Below are 21682 nucleotides of genomic sequence, written 5' to 3'. Positions count from 1 at the left end.
AAAACAATCACCTCCTCCAGAAGCCCAGGCATGTCATCAAAATCCCCTCAGCTCCCCCTAAACCAGGGTGAACCCTCCAGGCAATGTCTGGGGAGAGAGAGAGAGGAGTGGTGCTTTACCATGAAGAACTGGCAGAGGGTGATGTGTGGGAAGATGTTGTGAGCCTTGTTCTTGCCACAGATCTGCTTGGACTGCTGCCAGAACTCGGAGAGCTTCTGGGCCAGGGGCCCCGTGGGCCGCAGGTACAGGACGTACTCCCGGGGCAGGGTGTCGTCCAGGAACGGGTCACCCACATGGGAGAAGAGCCTGGCAGGCACAAAGAGATGGTAAATTGGTGTAGAAATGCTCTCTGCCCACCTTCAGGGGCTTTAGCTACCTCAGTTATTAGGAGGCTTTGGAGGGAATTATACCAAGGATGAGATAAAGATGTCAGAAGAGACCCTTTCCCCAGGATCTTTGTCCCAGGTGTTTATTCTTTGAAATTCCAGGGAGGAAAGAGGGAGAACAAGGAAGGGCAAGGTTTATATAGCCTCCTGCTCAGGGAAAAGACAGCTGGACCACAGCCAGTGGGGTCAGGGAAGGAAGGAAGGGTCACTCTATGTGGTAAGGAACTCTGGGGGGTCAGGAGGGAGAAACCATTCCCCATGAGAATTACAACAAATTGGGAGATAATCACAGTTGTTTTTTGTATTTTTATTTTCTTTCCCAACAAGACCAGTTTTCCCTGTGCTGGCTCCCATTCATTGTCCCTTTGTGGGGAAAAGCAGCTCTGAAGGGTCAGGCAGTGCCTGGCTGGCAGCCCATTAGCCCTGCTCAGTAATACAGAAAATTGGGCTTTGCTTTCAGGCTGATGCTCTGCAGACCTAACCCAGGTCACTGCTTCTGCCTTTTGGAGTGCAGAACACAGGGAGGAGAGCACCAGGGATGGCTCCAGGTCTCAGAGAAGGCAGCTCTCAGCTTTTCTCTACCTGCTCCTGCCTCTATTTCAGATCACAAACCCTCTCAGACCAGGCTCATTCCTGGATTGGTTATTTCCAGCACAGGGGGGCTTTGCTCTGCAGCCACTGAGGTCACTAAATGTGGCCACTAAATGGTCCCCATCCTAATGCTGCTGGAACTGAACAATTAACCTGTGCTCTTAAGGAGCAGCCAATTGTGAAGTAGCAAAAAAAAAAAAAAAAAAAAAAGAGTGATTAAGGCTAAAAACTGTATAAAAGAAACTATAGTTTTGCAATAAATGGCTCATTTTGATGATATTGGAGTGAGGCACAGTCCCATTGCTGTGTTTGGATACTCTGGGATGCCCTTTCCCCAATTCTGCAGGTGCTTTTCAGACAACACCCCTATTGTTTAAACTTTCCAAACCCTAAATTCACCATTTCTTCTGCTTTTGGACATTTATTATTTCATACCAACCAGTCGCATGCTGCTTGAACACTCCTTCCACCTGTCGATGCCAGCGCCTTTTGCCTGCAGAGAGAGCAAAACAAAAAAGAGAATTTCAGTGCTGCTGGGTCCTATTGCTGTGAGTTTGGACCCTGTGGGATGCCCTTTCCAATTCTCCAGCCCCTGAGGTTATTTTTTGGGGATGTGCCACCTGTCAAATCCCCACAAACTATTTGAAGGGCAAAGTCACACAGCCAGCACAAAATATGAAATACAGACCTTGGGGTTTTCCCACTTCCCCACTTTCTCTGGACAGAGAAACACCAGCATTTCACTGTCTCTTTGCTGGGAATTTCAGCATGAAGCATCAAAGATTTGGCTCTGAAAGTGCAGGAGTTGCATTGAGGAGAAGAAAAATTCAGCTGCCACGAGAGGGCACAAACTAGAGATTTTCCAGCTTAGAAAAGTTCCTTTTGCTGCACTCAAAGAGCTTTTTTTGCTCCTTTCCCTTCAGGATGCCGCTAAATCCCTTTTCACCCCAGCTGGGAGCCCCCAGCTCTCCTGTTCAGCAAGTTTTCCCAGCACAAGGAACAGCTTTAAACGTGGAATTGTGTTTTCCAAAGCTCCACACCAGCACGGGAAAGCAGCTGTGGATCAGCTCAGCTCTGTGACAACCAGGGACAGCCAGAAGGGAAAGATTCACCCAAATGGAGCAAGAATTATGAGCGGAGAAGGCAGAAAATTACAAGAATTTTTAGGGTTATGGGGCAGAGACTGGAGGTCAGCTGGGGAAGGTGCAAAATTCCCCAAGAATAGGGGATTTCACCCATGGACAGGGGATTTCACCCATAAATAGGGGGTTTCACCCATGGATAGGGGTTTCACTCAAATATAGGGGGCTAAACCCACGAATAGGGGATTTCACCCATAAATAGGGGATTTCACCCATAAATAGGGGGTTTCACCCATGGATAGGGGGTTTCACCCATGGATAGGGGGTTTCACCCATAAATAGGGGGTTCAACCCATAAATAGGGGGTTTCACCCATGGATAGGGGGTTTCACCCATGGATAGGGGGTTTCACCCATAAATAGGGGGTTTAACCCATAAATAGGGGGTTTCAGAGCTTCCTATTTAAGAAAAAGGGAGCAGACCCAGGCTCCAGGCCGTGGGACCCTCCAGTATTTGTGGCAGTGCTTGTGTCACCCCTTCTGTCCCCAGTGATGACTTTCAACATGCCCTGACAGCCACAGAGGACATTCCTGCTCGTCCCCCCAGCCCTCAGCCATGTGCTGTTGACTCAGCTGTGCCTCAGCTCTGCCCCTTTGCCTTCCCCACCCCTTTGAACACACACATTTTTGTTCCTTTGGAGGGTAACAGGAAGGCAGAAAGATAATGCTAAAAAAAAAAATAAATTAAAATAAAAGGGCTGTGTTGCAAACATGATGATGCAAACACTTCCTCCCCAAGTGGTTTTGCTGCCCTGATGTGGCAGAATTCCCCGGGGATCAGCAGAGGGCTGGGCCCAGCACCTGCCCTGGGGGAGGATGGATTTGGGGGGCTGAACACCGCGGGGTTGGTGTTTTCTGCTCTGGAAAATGTTCTATGCAAAGCAGCCGCTGCTTTGCTTTGGAAAGCAGCTCAGGCAAAGGAGCTGAAAGATAAGGGGACTTCTCTAAAAGATAAGAGGGAGTTCTCTAAAAGATAAGGGGGAGTTCTCTAAAAGATAAGGGGGAGTTCTCTAAAAGATAAGGCGTTCTCTCTAAAAGATAAGGAGGTTCTCTATAAAAAAATAAAGGGGACCTCTCTAAAGGATAAGGGGTTTTCTCTAAAAGATAAAGAAGTTCTGTATTAAAAATAAGGGGGAGCTCTCTAAATGATAAGGGGGTATCTCTAAAAGATAAGGGGGACTTCTACAAAAGACAAGGGGTTCTCTCTAAAAGATAAAGGGGGACCTCTAAAAGATAAGGGGGTTCTCTCTAAAGGATAAGGGGATATCTCTAAAGGATAAGGGGGACTTCTATAAAAGACAAGGGTTCTCTTTAAAAGGTAAGAGTGATCTCTAAAAGATAAAAGGTTCTCTCCAAAAGATAAGGGGGATCTCTACAAAAAATAAGAGGGATCTATCTAAAAGCTAAGGGGGACCTCTCTAAAAGAAAACGGGGGACTTCACTAAAAGATAAGGGAGATGTCTAAAAGATAAAGGATCTCTCTAAAATATAAGAGGGGACTTCTCTAGAAAGGAGACCTCTCTAAAGGATAAAGTTTTTTGTTTTTTTGTTTTTTTTTTTTCCAAAGATAAGGGGATTTCTAAAGGATAACAGGTTCTCTCTAAAAGATAACGGGTTTTCTCTAAAGGATAAGGGGGACCTTTCTGGCAGCAATTCCTGGGGATTTTTCCTGCCCTGCTCCCATCATCTGTTGTGCTGCCCCTGCTCAGCTCAGCTCAGCTCACAGCCCCTCCTGCCTGGGCTGTTTGTGCTCCCTCAAACACACCCACAGAGATGTGACTCTGCAAAAGTCTCCTCTGAAATCTGTCAGTGGAAAGGGCCCTCCCAGAGCAGCTCTGGCTGTGAAATGAGCATTTTCTCCGGGATTTCCTGTGCCCAGACACCAGCACAGATCCCTGGAGGAGCTGTGCACAACCCGGGCTCCATCATCCACCCTTGGGGACTCTTTTCCTCCATGACCTGATGATTCCCTGGAATAAATCTCACAGAGGAGCTGTGCTGGAAGGAGCTGCAGCTCCTGCAGGGCTTGAGGACACCAAAGGGCAGCAGAGAGCACAAAGCTGGACCCCCAAATTTGCTCAGGTGTGATTTCCAGAGCTGCTTCCATCACCCCCAGGGACAGTCAACTCCCTTCTCAATTTCATTTTCAGCATGAGGAGGAAATGCTGCACAAAGCAAACAAAGCCAAAGGGTGTTTTTATCCCAGGACCTGCAGCTGAGAGATTTCTTTCTCTTTTTTTTCCTCCTTTATTTTTTAATTTAGTGTAAGGACTGATAAGTCTCTGCTTCCCTCCCAAAATCCCAACCTGGGGAGGACCCATCCTCCAGCTCCCAGGCCAAAATCAGCTTTTTTAGAAGCTGAGTGCTCAAACCTGGTCACAGCCAGGCAAAAGTGGCCTGATTTTCACAACTGCTGAGTGCAGTGGGAGCTGGAAAACACATCCTGCTCCTGAGAAAAATCAGGTCACTTAATTAGGTGACAAATTATGGCTCAGGTGCTCACACTTCCTCACGCTGGGTGAGCAAGAAAAAAAAAAATAAATTGTGACTCAGATGAACCAGAAAAGAGGAAAAAAAGTAAGAAAATAACCTATTTTTTAGAATTTACTAGATGATATCATACAATCGGTATTTGTGGGGATGCAGAATGAGTTCAGGTAGGGCAGGAGCAGCTTTGTGCAGCACTGCTGGTCCCCTGAGGCACCCGACTCCTCCATCTCTTGGCTCCTGAGATGGGAGTGCAGGGAAATCATTTAACTCCATCTCCACTCTGAGATGGAGGGCAGGGAAATCATTTAACAGCACCCAGCAACATGGAATAATCATTGTGAGCAAGGCAGAGGCTCTGTGCAGATGCAGGTCTGGAGAACTGGGGGAAAGGGAAAGCAGATCCTAACGGCAGTTTCTTCCAAATGCACAGAAGGAATTTCATTCAGCAGGAAGAATTAGATGTGTTTGATTCTTCCACCTCCCTGTGACACTTTTCAACATCAAGCCCAAGGAAAAAAAAAAAAAAAAAACAACAAACTTTCCCCACTCAGCCACTGGTTAAACAGGATGAAAAATTCCCAGCCTAAAATATTCCAGCAGAATTGGTGCTGCTGCCCTGGCCACACATTAATGTGTAATTGGTGCCCATTTTTAACCCCATCCCACTCAATGGCAGAGCCCAGAGCTCTGAGTGCTGCTCTGAGAACCCCAGAAGGATATTTTGGCTGCCTGTCACTCCTGGCTGGGAAAATAAAAAAGGAGGGATGTCAGTTCAGCTCGGAAATGCACATCAATAAACATAAAATATAATGGCCAAATCCCATTTGCTGCAGAGGAAATGACCGTGGTGGGGAATGAGGCATTTACAGCAAAGGGAACCTCCAGGCTCAGAGGCAGCACAGAAATCCTCAGTGCTCAGTGCTCAGCCTTCTGCTCCTGGTCCAGACTAAGGATTGTTCAGATTTATCCAAGCTCAGCTTAAAAAAGGAGGGGCTGTGAACTGCAAACAGCACAAGGGAAGGCATGGGGGGGGATTATTCTGAGATAAAATATAATGTGGATAAAAGATAAATCAGTTAAAAAGTGTCCAAACTTTTTGGATATTATGATCACAAACTTTTTGGGGGATGATGCCCCAGCTGGGCTTTCCATTGGCTCCTCTTTAATTCCACTAATTGTGCCATCAGCAGAGCTCTGGGCTTGGCTTATTATTTATTATTATTAATTTGGGATTTCTGCTCTCAGAAAACACCAGCAGCATCCTCAGCCTCAGCTCCAGGGGCAGGGAGGGATTTGGGAATGAGCCCTGGAGGGGAGAGAGGGAATGACCAACTCTGCCCTTTCATCCCATTCCTCAAACCCACACAAACTCCTTCCTCTTGAGCAAAACCCCTCCCAGGGATGAATTCATCACCTGAATCTTTGGCCCATCAAATATTTCACTCTGTAAATAAATTCTATTTTATTTTATTTATTTTATTTATATTTTATTTTATCTATATTATATATTTTAATTTAATTTAATTTAATTTAATCTATATATTTTATTTTATTTATTTTATTTATATTATATATTTTATTTTATTTTAATTTATTTTTATTTTATTTTATTTTACTTTATTTTACTTTATTTTATTTTACTTTTTTCCTTTATTTTATTTATTTATTTATTTATTTTGTTTTATTTTAATTTAATTTTATTTTAAATATGATGGAAGTACTTTGGCTCTCCTCATCAGGTCCCACTCCCAGATCTGCCTGATGGGGTAAAATAGGAATTACAGCCCACAGTTTATGCCAAATAAGTTTGAAAGAAGGACGCTGTCAAACAGAACATTTTCCTGTCCAGAATACAAAATAAGCACCTTCATTTTCACTCATTTGTGCCTATAAAACATATTTATATAAACATATATTCAACTAACTCTGTGTGTCTATTTAAAGCTTGGCTTTTTCCAGCTCTGTTGGTTCCTGGTAAAAGAATAGAAAGCAAAATGCTGGCTGGCTCTAGGGAATGGGGAAAAAAAAAAATAGGAATTTTCTGGCTGCAGCTGCTGTTTGGAGCAGATGTGTCAGTGCAGGTAGAGGTCAGGAGCTCGATATTTAAATTTCTCCTTGCCCAATATTTAAATTTCTCCTTGCCTGATATTTAAATTTCTCCTTGTCTTGTGTGTCAAAGTCATGGTGTGGGAGGCCCTGAATTCAAACTCTGCTCTATAATCAACAGGAAAAGCTGTTAAAATTCTCCACAAACAGTAAAATTCCCTGTATTTTGTGTGTGTCGTTTTTTTCCCCAAAGTGACCTTTACAGATCCCTGAATTTTTGCAGTTTTCATCAATTGTTTATTAACAGCCCAACAAGGGGAATGTGTCTGGTTCAGGTTTTCATTATACAACTGCACACTGAGGAATGGTTCTGCAAGGAAAAAAATTCTGTGCATTTAATGTCTTGGTTATGTGAAGTAGAGGGGAAAAACACCCAAATTCCACCAATTTCTTAATTATTTTGCCCCTAAAAATTGTTGCCCACAACTCAACAAGGGGAATGTGCCTGTTTTAGGCTTTCACTAAAAAACTACACATTGAGGAATGGTTCTGCAAGGAATGATTTCTGTGCATTTAATGACTTGGTTATGTGAAGTAGAGGGGAAAAACACCCAAATTCCACTAATTTCTTAATTATTCTGCCCCGCAAAATCGTTGCCCACAACTCAACAAGGGGAATGTGCCTGTTTTAGGCTTTCACTAAAAAACTACACATTGAGGAATGGTTCTGCAAGAAGAAATTTCTGTGCATTTAATGCCTTGGTTATGTGAAGTAGAGGGGAAAAACACCCAAATTCCACAAATTTCTTAATTATTCTGCCCCCAAAAATTATTCTGCCCCAAAAAATTGTTGCCCACAGTCCAATAAGGGGAATGTGCCTGTTTTAGGCTTTCACTAAAAAACTACACATTGAGGAATGGTTCTGCAAGAAGAAATTTCTGTGCATTTAATGACTTTGTTATGTGAAGTAGAGGGGGAAAAATACCCAAATTCCACGAATTTCTTAATTATTCTGCCCCCAAAAATTATTCTGCTCCCAGAAATTGTTGCCCACAACCCAACAAGGGGAATGAGCCTGTTTTAGGCTTTCACTAAAAAACTACACATTGAGGAATGGTTCTGCAAGAAGAAATTTCTGTGCATTTAATGACTTGGTTATGTGAAGTAGAGGGGAAAAACACCCAAATTCCACTAATTTCTTAATTATTTTGCCTCAAAAAATGCCCACAGTTCAATGAGGGGAATGTGCCTGTTTTAGGCTTTCACTAAACAACTGCACATTGAGGAATGGTTCTGCAAGGAGAAATTTCTGTACATTTAATGACTTTGTTATGTGAAGTAGAGGGGAAAAACCACCCAAATTCCACGAATTTCTGAATTATTCTGCCCCACAAAAATGCCCACGGTGAGGTTGCTCTCCCTGAATCCTCAACACGCAGAATAATTCACTTGTCCACTCCCCAAAAAAATAATTTGTTGCAGCTTCTGTTCTTATTTGGATGACCTTCCTGCTTTAAATAGGGACAGGACAGGAAGGTGTCACCAGGGATCCAGTTCCTGTTTAGGGCAGGGGGTTGGGGGATGTTCCTTTTCTGTAAAGGAAATAAAAAATAATAAAACCCCCGTGGTGTTTCCACCAGGAGAACGGCTCCGACCTGGGAGCATTGCAGGATAATTAATTTCTTTCCCTTCATTGAGTTTTCCCTTAATTTCTGCTGTTTTCCTGCCTGAAGACTGAGATAAATCCCTGCTCACGTTGAATTTGCTGGTTTTAATTTCGGTTTAATTGTAGTCACGTCCCTGAGCTGGTTTTTACACCTCAAAATTCCCTTTGGGAACTCAGTGTTCCCAACCACTGAGGTCAGCAGGGGAAAACACCCAGGTCCTGCCTGGAATACAGGAACTTCCAGAGGGGAGATTTCTGGGAACGTGGGGACTGTGAGATTTCTGGGTCCTCACTGGAATAGAGGAACTTCCAGAGGGGAAATTCCTGGGAATGAGCAGACTCTGAGATCTCCAGGTCCTCACTGGAAGGCAGGAACTTCCAGAGAAGAAATTTCTGGGAATGTGAGGACTATGAGAGCTCCTGGAATACAGGAACTTCCAGAGGGGAAATTCCTGGGAACGTGGGGACTGTGAGATCTCTGGGTCCCCACTGGAATACAGGAACTTCCAGAGGAGAAATTTCTGGGAATGTGGAGACTGTGAGATGTCCAGCTCCTGCCTGGAATACAGGAACTTCCAGAGGAACATGGGGACTGTGAGAGCTCCTGGAATACAGGAACTTCCAGAGGAACATGGGGACTGTGAGAGCTCCTGGAATACAGGAACTTCCAGAGGAACATGGGGACTGTGAGAGCTCCTGGAATACAGGAACTTCCAGAGGAGAAATTCCTGGGAATGTGGGGACTGTGAGATCTCTGGGTCCTGCCTGGAGTACAGGAACTTCCAGAGGAATGTGGAGACTGTGAGATCTCCTGGAATACAGGAACTTCCAGAGGAGAAATTTCTGGGAATTGTGGGGACTGTGAGATCTCTCTGACTGTGCTGCTGCATCCTGGAGGTCACGTAAATGTTTATGAAGGTGCCTGGTGGGGCTGGAAATTCCCTTCCCTCCCTCTTCCCAAGGGCTGGCTGCCTATTCCCAGCTCTGGAACAGCGAGCTCTGGCAGCAGGGAAGAGAGGGAAAAGGGAAATATGATCAGGAATAAATGCAGGGAACACACTGCTGTGTGTTTGTACTCTCCACAATTTCAGATGTTCCTTTTTTTTTTTTTTTTTTTTTTTTTTTTTTTTTTTTTTTTTTTTGCAGAGGACAAGCAAACTGCAGCCTGGCCACAGGAGGAGGAGGAGGATGAAATGCTGATTTTTTTTAATGTGCAAAGAACGAGGGCCTGGGCATGTGTCTCCTGCTTTCTGGGGTTATGTAAGATTTGGAAGGCGGATTTCTCTCCCCACCAAGTCACCCCTAATCCCCTGCTCAGGGAGCATGTTACAGCACGAGGAGAGGGAAATACAGGCTGGGAAAAAGTGGGGGATAAAGGCAGGAATGCAGCAGCCATTCAGCATTTTCCAGAGATGGAGGGTTTAAAGAGGAAGGAAGATATTCCCTTCCTCACAACAACAACAGTGCAGGGTTTTTATGAGGCGTGGGCTCGTCTGTCCAGCTCCTGCAGCCCCTCCAGGATGGAGGAGGAACAAGGCTCAGGTTTTTGGGCTGATTTGAATCTGTCACACCCCATCAAAATTCCTCTGGCCTTTCGTCCTCCCCTTCAGCTGCAAAGCCCTGTCGCCAGGTTTGCTCACAATCCTGATATTGGTTTTCTTTTTTCATTTCTGTTTTGGATGACATTTGCTGTCTGGCTTCCTGGTTCACTTCCTTTCGCTTCTCTCCCCGTGTGCTGATCTAAAAGTGCTGCTCAAACAAAGCTCTGAAAATAGCAGGAGGCCCGAGGCTGGGAATTTGAGCAAACGATGTCTCACAATTCCCTAATAAACCCAGGAAAATTGGCAGCACCTCGAGTGCCTGGTTCAGATTCCAAACTCTGACTGCAGGGCGGTGGGGACTGGGTTAAGGGAGGTGAGAAATAACTCCTGGTGTTAGAGGTTTTGCAGAATTGTGCCCATTAGCAAAGCAGGCAGGGTTAACACAAATAAACCCACACAGAACTGGAGCACGTCCAGCGGGGGCTCTTCAAACACCTGGTTTGAACCAGAGTGACCAGAGCTCATCACTCACAGGCAGCAGCTTTTCATCTCTGAGCCCTTCAATCCATTTTTAGCCAGGCAGGAAGACAATGTCCTTGCAAGGAGCCGAGCTGGAGGTTTAAGGATGCTCCAATGCACCATCTGGAGGCTCAGGATAGCCAGAAAAGGAAGCAGTTGTCACGCTGGTCGGGAAGAAATGAAGTCTCTCCTTGGAGGCAAAAGCAGCACTTTCTTCTCCCTAATTGCTCCTCTCCCTGTCCGGGAAGGAGATTTGCCACGGCTCTGCTTTGTTTGTGAGGTGCTCCTGGTTCCCACAGCCTGAATCTCCTTTCCAAGCCTGTCTCTCCTTCCCACAGCCCATTTCTCCCATCAGAACAGGCTCCAGGCTGCTGGAGCTGCCGGGGAATGGGCAGCGGGGCCAGGTGGCTGCTGCTGGCAACCTGTGAGTCCCCAATGTCCCTCTGTCACCTCTCCTGTCCATCTGCCACAGCTTGGCTGTGCTGTCCCTAATGCTCAGCACCTGCTGCCCCACACCTGAGAGCCCCCAAAGCCCTAATTCAGGCTCCCTGTTCTCCCCTTTCTGCCCCCAGACCTCTGGGCAGCCCCACTTTGCTGCTGCTGACACTCTGAGTTCTCAGTGTCCCACTGTCACCCCTCCTGTCCATCTGTCACAGCCTGGCTGCACTGTCCCTAATGCTCAGCACCTGCTGCCCCACACCTGAGTGCCCCCAAAACCCCAATTCACGCTCCCCTTAGAGCCCCCAAAACCCCTATTCAGGCTTCCCTTCCTGCTCCCACACCTCCAGCCCCACTTTGATGCTGCTGGCACCCTGTGAGTCCCCAATGTCCCTCTGTCACCTCTCCAGTCCATCTGTCACAGCCTGGCTGTGCTGTCCCCACTGCCCAGCACCTGCTGCCCCACACCTGAGAGCCCCCAAAACCCCAATTCAGGCTCCCCTTTCTGTCCCCACACCTCCAGCCCCACTTTGCTGCTGCCGGCACCCTGTGAGTCCCCAGTATCCCCAAAACCCTAATTCAGGGTCCCCTTTCTGCCCCCACACCTCCAGCCCCACTTTGCTTCTCTGCACATCAATTTTTTTAGCAGAGTTTTAGGAAGAGAAGGGAAAAAAAAAAAAAGCCACGAGCAGCACTTTAAAGTGCCAGTGTTAACATTTTCCAGCTTCTTGGGGTTTCAAAACAGGAAGTTTGGGGGCGGTGCAGTTGCACAATTTGGCAGAAAGCCGCTGCTCTGTGAGCTCGGTGACACGGGGCTGTACCAGGAACCCCAGCCCTGCTGGGCCACCAAGGATGTGCCTTCCTGGGACTGGTTCTCAGAGGTTTTGCTGTGCTGTTGGGTCTGGAGGAGCTTCCAGGGCAGAGCTGGTTTGTCCTGCACAGGCTGAGCAAAGATATTTTGAAAATAATCTGTGTTATCTCTGATCAAAGAAAATTTGAGAAGAGATAACACAGCCCAAAGCTTGGCCTGGATCCTGTGAGAAAACCTGGGATGCCAAATTCCTCCTGGGTGAAGGTGCAGGACATAATTTAATTATTTATCTCTGTGTCCAGCACACCCCCAGAGGGGCAGTCAGGGCTGGACTTGATCAGTTTGGATTTGGATCGAGGTGCAAACAGGGTTTGGTCAAAACTTCTGTCAGGTTGGGTCCTGCACAACCAAATCACAGAGTCCTGGGATGGTTTGGGTTTGGAGGGGGCTCTGAAGACCCTCTGGTTCCATCAGAGAACCAGATTTTCCCTTCCACCAGCCCAGGGTGCTCCAAGCCCCGTCCAGCCTGGCCTGGGACACCCCCAGGCTCCTCCTGAGCCTCCCATCCCTCATGGGGAGGAATTTCTTCCATAAATCATTCCCTGTTTCAGTCCCTTTCTATCCAGTGAAGAAGGGAACACCTTGTGCTCCCAAAAAAATGGGTGAGATCAGAAATGGGAGAGTTCAGAATTCAAAAATGGGTGACAAAAAGTGCAGGGAAAGGGACTGAAGCTTCCCCAATTAATCCTAATTAATTAATGGCAAGATTTCATTCCCTTTCCTGAAATTCTTCCTTTTCCCTGCATACTTTCCTGAAATTCTTCCTTGAAATCAGAGAGTAAAGTCTAACTAACACTGGAAAGGAGATATGACCAAGTAAAATGTAATTGAAAAAATAAAAAAAAAAAGATAATTTGGAACTGGAGTGATTGCAACAACCAGATGGCCAGAGATGAAATGAGGTGCAGTGAAAAGGACCAAAACTTGCCAAAAATTAAATCCTGAAATCAGGGAAAGATTCTAAATAAAGAGATGGGAGAAAAAAAAAAAAAAAAAAAAACTACAGAAATGAAACCTTAAAAATACACAAAGGAAAAATTCCCCAAACTCTCATCCCAACATCTGCACTGAGCTTAATTTGCTGCTCTTTGCCCTGATCTTTTTTTTGCATTATTTCCCGCAAAAAAGGAAACATATATCAATGTATATATATACATATATATATACACATATATACACACACAATACATATATATATACACTATATATATACAAAATATACATATATATATATACACTATATATACATACATATATATATATATATCAGTGAAATATATCTGCAATATTCATTCTGACCCCTCATTCCCCCTCAAGTGCTGATTTTCCCTTCTTTGGGGTCACTGTCTCCCCATCCTGGGGACTCTCAGAGGTGCTGGGGGCTCCCAGCTCTGCTGAAAAGGCAAAGCCCAGGGCTGGAAAATGGGAAGTGGAGGCCTGGAGAGAAGCTGGGGCTGCTCTCACACCTAAAATAGCCTCTGCAAAGCAGCAAGAAGGAAGTCTAAGAAATTAAGGAAGGTGGAAGGAAGAAGAAGGGTGGGGTGCTGAAATAGTTGGGTCAAAGGCAAAAAGAGAGACTCAAAATAACCTCCTGCTCTAGACAGCTCTGTTCAGGAAATTTTTGAAGCCTTGTTGCTTTTTCAATATTTCAAATTAATATTCCTCACTTTTTCATTTTTTTTTTTAAATTTATTTTTATTTTTATTTTTTTGGTCATTTATAGAGAAGAGCAATATTCACTGTGTCAACATCAATATTCACATGGCAGATCTGGTCAAAAAGCTCAAAATGCTGCAGGAAAAGGAGGAAAAAAAAAGTTTTAGCCACTGACTAAAACACCCCCCAGGACAGAATTGGGGCTGGGAGTCCCCTGGTGCTACAAGCTCCATTTGAGGGGTGAGAAAACACACTCAGGGCTCACTGAGCCTTTTGCCTCCGAGGTTCTGCAGCGTGTGGTTACAGCTCTGAGCTACAGCTAAAGTCAGACTTTCCACCAGGGGAAAGAGAAAACAAGAGAGGCAGCAAGTTCTGCTCTGAATTTCCCTTTGGGGAGCTGGATTTGGGCTCCTTCAGCTCACTCAGGGGATAGAAAAGTTATAAAAATATACAATTATTTTGCTGTTATAATCATGGTAAGTTGTGAACTCGCGGCCAGGCTTTAAACTCTTAATTCCAGGATAAATATTAAAAATGACCCTGCAGTGTCTGGCTCAATAATCTGGGTTTTTTTATTATTTTTTACATGAGGTCTAACCAAGAGACTCCAAAAAGCTCCAATCCTCACAAGGGAAGGGTTAAAAACCTTCTCACATTAAAAGAATAAATACATTTGAAGCCCAAAAGGGAACAGGAAACAAAGAATTGTGATAAACTGAAAAACAGTGAGATAAAGAAAGATCCAAGGCTCTAATGAGAAAACTTCACTGGGAAGATTTCCCTGCACACTTTCACTGATTCTGTTGTGGCCTGTCAGCTCTAAGCCTTTTTTATTCCTCTATCTGATCCTGCAGAACATCTCAGCGAATTAAAAAAGGCAATAGGAAGGTTTTAATGAGACCTGGATTTAGTAATTATCCCTGCACCAAAGAGTACTTATGCATCTCTTTAACTCCAAGCATGTACTTACAGACTCCAGCCCTGCTCTTATGCAAAGCAGGTGCTGCCCTGCGAGGTTATTATTGCAAATCAAGGCTTTGCTCCCCTTCTTTCCCCCCCAGCACAATTTTTCCAAGGATTTTAAACCAAGTGTTTGCTGTGATAAAAGGAAATTTGTTCAGCTCCCTGAAAAACCTGGGGATTTGATGCTGGCAGGAACACTTGGGTGTGTTTTTATTTTTTTTTCTGCCGGAGTGTTTGCTCACAAAAAAATCCCCTCAAGCAGCAAAGGTCTGGGAAAACCTTCAGCCCAGCACATCCCCTTACTCTCCTTGACCCATTTCATTCAATCAAAGACTCCCCAGTCCAGCAGGTATCACAAAGCACTGGTTGGTCACTCCAGGGGTTAATTTTTGTGTTTGTGAGGGAAAAATCGTCACCTCCCCGTGCCCTCAAATGTCTGTTTGACACTAAAATGGTTCTGCAGCTGTGTCACAGACCTCAACAGGGCACAGCCATGGTAAATAAATAAATAAAAATCATAAAATATCAGCTCAGCAGGTCTCTCCCTCCATCATTTCAGTCTCTGACACAAATAGTGTTAAGTCTTAAAAAGTGCCCAGGACAGGGTTTGGGCTGAGCACAGGGGATGGGAATTCCCAGAGCTGAAATCCTGCTGGTTTTACAGCCCTGACCATAAAGGTTTTCAACCCCATAAAGGTGTTCAGTCCCATAAAGGTGTGCAGCCCCATAAAGGTGTTCAACCCCAGTTCTGTGGGTTTGGATGCAGAGTCAGTGTGATGTGGGGACTACAATCAAATTAAATCTCCTTTTTCTCCCTCCTCTCACCATTATAATTTTAATTTTGGACACGTCAGAGGTGCAGCAATGGGCTGGGAATAGATAAGGACAGGGAATAGATAAGGACAGAGTCCTGATTCCTTTTCCCTGAGGAAAGCCTGTGGTGTGTGAGGATCAGAGGCACAGCCTGGCCTGGCCTCTCCCTCCTTCATCCAAAACTTTCATGGATGTTCTGGGATTGTTTGGGTACCTAAATTGTAGGATCATCCATGGAGGGCAGGGAGAGGGAACTCTGCAGAGCTGAGATATTCTAGAATATGTGGTTTTATTGCAAGGGTGGTGGGTAAATAGGGATTTGCCTTCAGTCACCAGCCTGGGCTGGAGGGAAGCCCAAAGAGAGAGGGAGAAAGAACAAGAGGGTAAGAGCTGAGAGAGAAGGGAGAGAGAGAGCTGGGGGCAAGAGAGCCAGAGAGAGAGAGCGAGGTCTTTGTTACAACACATTCTATCTCCTTTTGTGATGAATATTCTAATTTACAGTGACCAACCAATACAAGACACAAAATCCTATAGAATCTACACACAGCCTATAAGAACTACTACATTACCACACTGTGTTACATTTGAAACTCTAAAAACGACTCTTTAGACTTTTCTCTTTTGCTACATTGACCTTTGGATCCCTCAGCCAGCAGAAGGGGATTGTTCAATCCAAAGGGATTCTCCTTCAGCTGCCCAGGCTGTTGTCTTCAGGTTATATAGTAATTAAGGCTCAGTATCCTAAAACTCAAGGTTTCATTTCTATTTCAATTCCAGGTTTCATATTTTCAGAATCTTTTGCTAAGCAATCATATTTATAAGGTTTCCCTGGTTCATCTTCCCCAACACTAAACCAAGACAGATTTGGGGCTTCCCTTCAGTTCAGCCCTTTGCCCACGAGGATTCCCAGCTGAGCTGTGCTGCCTTTTCCCATGTATTTTCTTTTTTTCCCACCAAACACAGCTCACACCTCATCCCAGCACCGGGAACACATCTCCTCCCTGTGCCAGGGCTGGGGATGCTCACCCCGGAGCCCTCGTTACCCCTCTGCAGACAGACAGACAGACAGACAGACAGGCCCCACCAGGAGCACCGCCTCACCTCCAGAGCTCAGCTCTCCCCCGCACCTCGGCGGGTGCTGCTCTGGGGGTGTGCTGCTAAAATTATTCATGGGGGGAAGAAAACAACAAAAAAAATGCGCTTTTTACAACTGAGAGCCGAGCCCCATCTCCTCTGGGTTCTCAGAGAGCAGCCTGAGAAGTGCAGCTTTTCCTTCCTAAACTCAGAAGGAGCCTCTTGTTCCATCTGTTCCATCTCTTCCCATCCTGCAGCCCGTCCTGGGATGGGATCACTGATCCAGGGGCAGTTCCAGCCAGGCACTGGCACTAACAGCAGCATCAGGAAGGAGGAGAATATCTTGCACTGTTGCTAATTCAAAATAATATCTGTGATTCCAGCATAGCCCTCCCTCCACCTGGCACAGTGAGCTCCTGGGATAAGAAAAAGGAATAAATAAAATGAATGGCAGGTTGGTTGTAAAGTCCTCTCTGGTTTTAAAGATTCCTTTGCTCTGCCCCTGTGCTCATGGTGAAGGACCTGGACTTGTGTGAGCTTCACTTCTGGTAAATATTTAAGAGCTGCCTCGTGAAAAACAGGCAAGAAAGGAGAATGTGTCAGTGGAGAGGAATCCTTTGCAGTGAATTTCAGGGCTGACAGAACAAGGTAAGTCACAGAATCGTGAATCCCAGATGGGTTTGCCTTGGGAGGAACCTTAAAAATCATTTCAACCACCCCCTGCCATGGGCAGGGACACCTTCCACCATCCCAGGCTGCTCCAACCCCTGTCCAGCCTGCCCTTAGACACCTTTTCACCTTTCACTGAGGCCTCTCTTAGCCCTGGTTCCCAAAGGATTTGAGGCTCCAGGGCTGTGCTGCACCCCTGGGTCTCTCCAGCCTCCTACAACAACTCCTGAGCTTATCAGGATATTTAAACCCAGCGTGGCAGAGATGCAGAGCTGGCAGGGCTATTGCACGTCTTGCAGCTTCTGTGTGATAAAAAAAATGAATAAAAATAGGTGCTTGTGATACAAATTGAATAAAAATAGGTGCTTGTGATGGAAAATAAATAAAAATAGGTGCTTGTGATAGAAGAGAAATAAAAATAGGTTTTTGGATAGCTACAGGAGTGCCCCATCTGGACAAGACTGGGAGGTTATCCTGGTTATCAGCATCAGAGAAGTCTGACAGACACGAGCCCTACAACAGGGAAAACATCATCCCCCAGACACAGCAAGGCTTTGGGAATGGTTCTGGCACTGCCAGAGCTGCTGTTCCCAGCCAGGGCAGCTCCAGAGGCTGCTCCAGATGTTCTGCTGTGGGAGGCAGGGCTGTGCCCAGACCCGAGAGCACTGACACAGCTGCACAGGGAGCAGGGATGATTTGTAGGAAATGCTGCCCTGGGAGAGCCAGAAGAGCAGAATGTGTGTTCCAACAACAACAGAAGTGTCAGGTCCAGCAGCTGAGGCTCTGAGCACGAGCCAGCAGAGCAGGTAAAGGGCTCCCAGGAGCAGCTCTGCCCTGCCAGGACCTGCTCAGGGTGTCACAGACACAGCAGAGAGCACAGCCCCTCCTCACTCATCCTGCTCTGCTCCCACCTCCAGCCACCCCACACAGCACAGAGAAGGAGGTTCCACGAAATAAAGATTTCTCTGTGTGTGCAGGTGTCCCTCCTCACATCCCTGGGGCCACACAGGATCTCAGGCTGCAGCACAAACCAGACCTTTTATTCACTTCAATCCTCTTTCAATCCTGCAGTTCAACACTCCACACTCTCCCCCAGCAAAGCCCTGTTGGCAAACAAACCCTGTGGAGTGAATTATCAGGGCAAATCACACAGACCTCGGCACCGCTTGGGGATTTGGGGTTTTTTTTGGCTGCTGAGCCCAGCCCTGGCTGGAAATGACTCCATCCTGCCTGGCAGGTAAACCTGAGCTGCACAGAGACCACGAGCCTCTCACAAGAGCTCAGCATCAGCCTCATTTTGCTCCCAGTGGCTTTGAATGAGGCAGAATCAGGCTGGAGCTGCTGAAAAGCTGCATCCCAATCTTCCTCTTGCTGGAGTTGCCTAAAAATAAGGAGCCCAATTAAATCTACAGCAGTACAAAGTATGAGGGAATGTATAATTAATTTAAAAAATCAAAGGCTGCCTTACAGAGCTGATCAGCATTTAGCAATGCTGCCACCAGCTCTCACTCTGCTCATTCTTCCTTTTTAATCAGTGATTATTGTTGCATCTCCTGACAGTGTGATCACATATTCTGGTGGTATTTTTTCAACAAACTGCATTCCCTGGGAGCTGTAAACATTCCCACAGGGGGAGAGAATGAGAGAGGGGAAAAAATTTATTACCCAGCCCAGCCCTGGCCCTGACATTTAACTGGAGCCCTGATATTGGTGAAAGGATAAGAATTTTCTTGCTGTGACAAGTCAAGGTTTTCATTTTCAGCACAGCCCTGGCGAGAAACTAAAAGCAGAGAGAAGAAATTGCATGTCCAAGGTCACCCTCCTCAGAGTTATCACTCTCCTTTATTGCTGTTTTTCTGTATCCAGCACCCCTAATAACAAAAAGGGTGTTTTTGGGGGGAGTCTACCAAGGTGGCACAGGGTGAGCAGAGGGTTTTGTCACCTCCCAAAGAAGAGTTTCACACCTGCAGTGTCCCTGTGCAGCTGAGGGAGCTGGGGAGGTGCTGCTGGCACTTCTCCTGGCAGCAATCCCCAGGAGCTGGGCTGGACTCTCAGCTTCATCTGGGCCCCCCAGAGCAGAATCTGCCTTTTATTTGGGGTGTTAAATACAGTGGGACAACGGCCAGGGGGGTTTGTGTCACCCCTTCCTGCAGCCTCTTCCCTGGGTCATGCTCAGATTTCTCCATTTTCCTATTTCTGGTGGCATTTCAGGCTGAGTCCTTTCCTTTGAGGCTGAGTTATGTCCAGATTTTCCCCATTTTCCCATTTCTGGTGACATTTCAGGCTGAATCTCCTCCTTTTTGGCTGGGTTATGTCCAGATTTTCCCTATTTTCCCTATTTCTGGTGGCATTTCAGGCTGAATCCTCTCATTTGTGGCTGGGTTATGCCCAAATTTCCCCATTTAGCCCAGAGATTCCCCCTGGCACTGCCAGTTCCTGCAATGGGTGATGGTGATGTTATCCCAAGGCTGCTTCACAAAAATCACCCTGCAAGGCTCTTTAATTACCCTAGGCAGACAGAAAATAAATAATTGTGAGATGTAAACTGGTCCCTGCTGTGCCCAGGGGGAGGATCCCTCACCTCAAGCCAGGAAAGCAGTTTTTACATCTCACTCTCCAGCTCTTTATCCCCAACTAAATACCTTTGGTAAAAAAAATTTAAAAGTTATAAATAAAAATTAAATATAAATTATTATTATTATCACTATGATGATGATGATGATGATGGTTATTATTATTATATTCCCTGATAAAAAGTTATTATGGAAAGATCAGCCATCCCTAAGTGAAATCCAGGTGGAAGGTCTGTCCCTGCTCTAGAGCAGCTCAAGGAGCACAAAAAGGGATCTCAGACTTCTCAAGGGACTTTCATTTGTACAAACATCACCCCTGGGCTGCCTTAAGAGTTTTTTCTGTCTGTTAAACAGGAAAAATAAACTTTTCTTTTGGTTTGAAACGTAATTTCCTGCATTACTTACCACTCTGCTCAGAGCATTTCTGAAGGATCCCCCCTCCCAACAGATTGAGGCTTCCAGGATCCAGCTCTGCTGCTGTCAGATTTAAAAATAAAGATCTCTACAAGAGTTATTTTATATAAAGAAGAGTAATTTTGACTTCTGTGCTGACTGGGCACTGGTTTCCAGCTATAGGCTCTGCTGCTCTGAACGAGGCATTTGAAGTTATTTTTGAAATGTGTTATTACCCTCAAGTTGCATCTCTCTCTGCCTTTTTTTGATGCATAATTTAGATTTTAGCCTCTCATAAATTACATGCCCAAGGAGCTGCTGATGCTTCTGGGAAAGAAGAAAAAAAAAAACCAAAAAAAACCAAATTCCAACAATAACACAAAGTATTCTTAGTGGAGACCATTCTGGATATGAACACATTTATGATTCTCTGAGGTTTTTTCCCCTATTTTTGTCTTTGGGGTGTTGACACAAACACAGAACTTCCATTGTTGGGTGGGAGATCTGAATTCTGAATCTGAATTCTCCATCACCTGCAGAGTGAAATCACAGCCCCCAGATGGATGGGGCAGAAAAAAAATTAAAGAAAATTTGCTTTTTTTTCCCCCCCTAATGGAGAATGTTCTTCCTTGCAGAGCAGCGAGGCCAGGCAGAAAAAAAAAAAAATCACAAGGAAAAAACAGGATTATTAAATCCTGTGAGGGGGTTTGAGCAACTCAAAACTCGTGCTGGATTTGGTTCCATTCTGCTGCTTGATGTTGACAAATCTATTTATTTTTGGGTGCGTTTTTATCCTCTGCTCAAAATAGAGGCAGGGAGGTCTTTTTCTTTAGGTTACCATAGAATTTCTTCTAAAAGCTGCTAAAAAAATAATAAAATAAATCCCAGTGGCTTCCAAATGGCTCTGGCCTTCACATTTCATTAATTAAAGGTGTGGGCATTTTGGATAAGTATATGAAACCTGGCTTCAAATTAGTGTGAAGTTAATTAAAATCAGGGAAAATAAACTTTCTGCTGCAAAACAAACTGAAGGTTTCTGTGCCTTGTACCTGAGAAATTGTAACTCGAGTTCATCTGCTGCTTCTGAGAATAAAATAAATTATTGCATGAAAATTATCTCTCTAATAAAACCTGAGATATTGTGGGGATGAGGAAAAAAAAAAGTCAAAAATGGGATGTTTTTCTAAGTATTGGAGGCAACGTCAGCAGGTTTTTAAAGTGTGTCATTTCTAAGGGAAGTGAGTCAAATGAAATCAGGCACTTAAAAAAATCAGCAAAGTGTTGAGGACATAATAACCCTCAAAGAATTTGAAAAGCTTTTTCACATTTGTATTATTTGAGTTTCTTCACTCCTGTAATTTCACCCTTTTAAAATTTTGTTGTGGTTTTAACGGCACAAGTCCTAATGGCGAGTGATTATTTCAGAAATCAACAATTTTTAATAGCAAAAGCAAAGTCAATCCTTGTCCTTCCTGTCTGGCCCAGAAAAGCTGAAGAAAAAACTTCAGTGTGTCCTAAACTTTTATAGGAATAAACAGAAATCTCGAGTTTTAGTGTTGTGATAATTAAATCTCATGGAGATTCTGTCCTCAGTCAAACCTTGAATTTTGCAGATTTCTCTTGGAGCAGGTACAGGATGGAGAGAAAATAAAACTTCAGAAACTCCAACCTTAATATTTGTTCCCCAAAGTTAATAAAAATCTGTGTTTTTTAAAAAAAAAAAAAATTATAGTTTTTTTTTAAAAAAATAAATTAAAAATGGTAGAGTTTCATTCTAAAGGCACAGGCTCCTAATGGCAAGTGATTATTTCAGAATCAATGAGTTTTAATAGAAAAGGCAAAGTTAATCCA

The 21682-nt window shown here is 44.9% G+C and overlaps 1 protein-coding gene across 1 annotated transcript in view; it reads right to left on the bottom strand.

The window, feature by feature from the left end:
* Window positions 1-21682, bottom strand: part of UBASH3B (ubiquitin associated and SH3 domain containing B) — a gene marked incomplete at its 5' end in the record, with an annotated part of 72106 nt that overhangs the window by 18239 nt on the left and 32185 nt on the right. The window contains 2 exons of the mRNA XM_083878122.1: window positions 120-306; window positions 1417-1470. Of these exons, the coding sequence (XP_083734248.1) occupies window positions 120-306; window positions 1417-1470 (241 nt within the window). The remainder of the gene's footprint in view (window positions 1-119; window positions 307-1416; window positions 1471-21682) is intronic.

Source organism: Zosterops lateralis (genome assembly GCF_965231275.1).
Source record: "Zosterops lateralis genome assembly, chromosome: 25".
Taxonomy (NCBI): domain Eukaryota; kingdom Metazoa; phylum Chordata; class Aves; order Passeriformes; family Zosteropidae; genus Zosterops; species Zosterops lateralis.
Note: the sequence above shows the minus strand (reverse complement) of the source record. Positions and strands in the feature narration are given on the sequence as shown.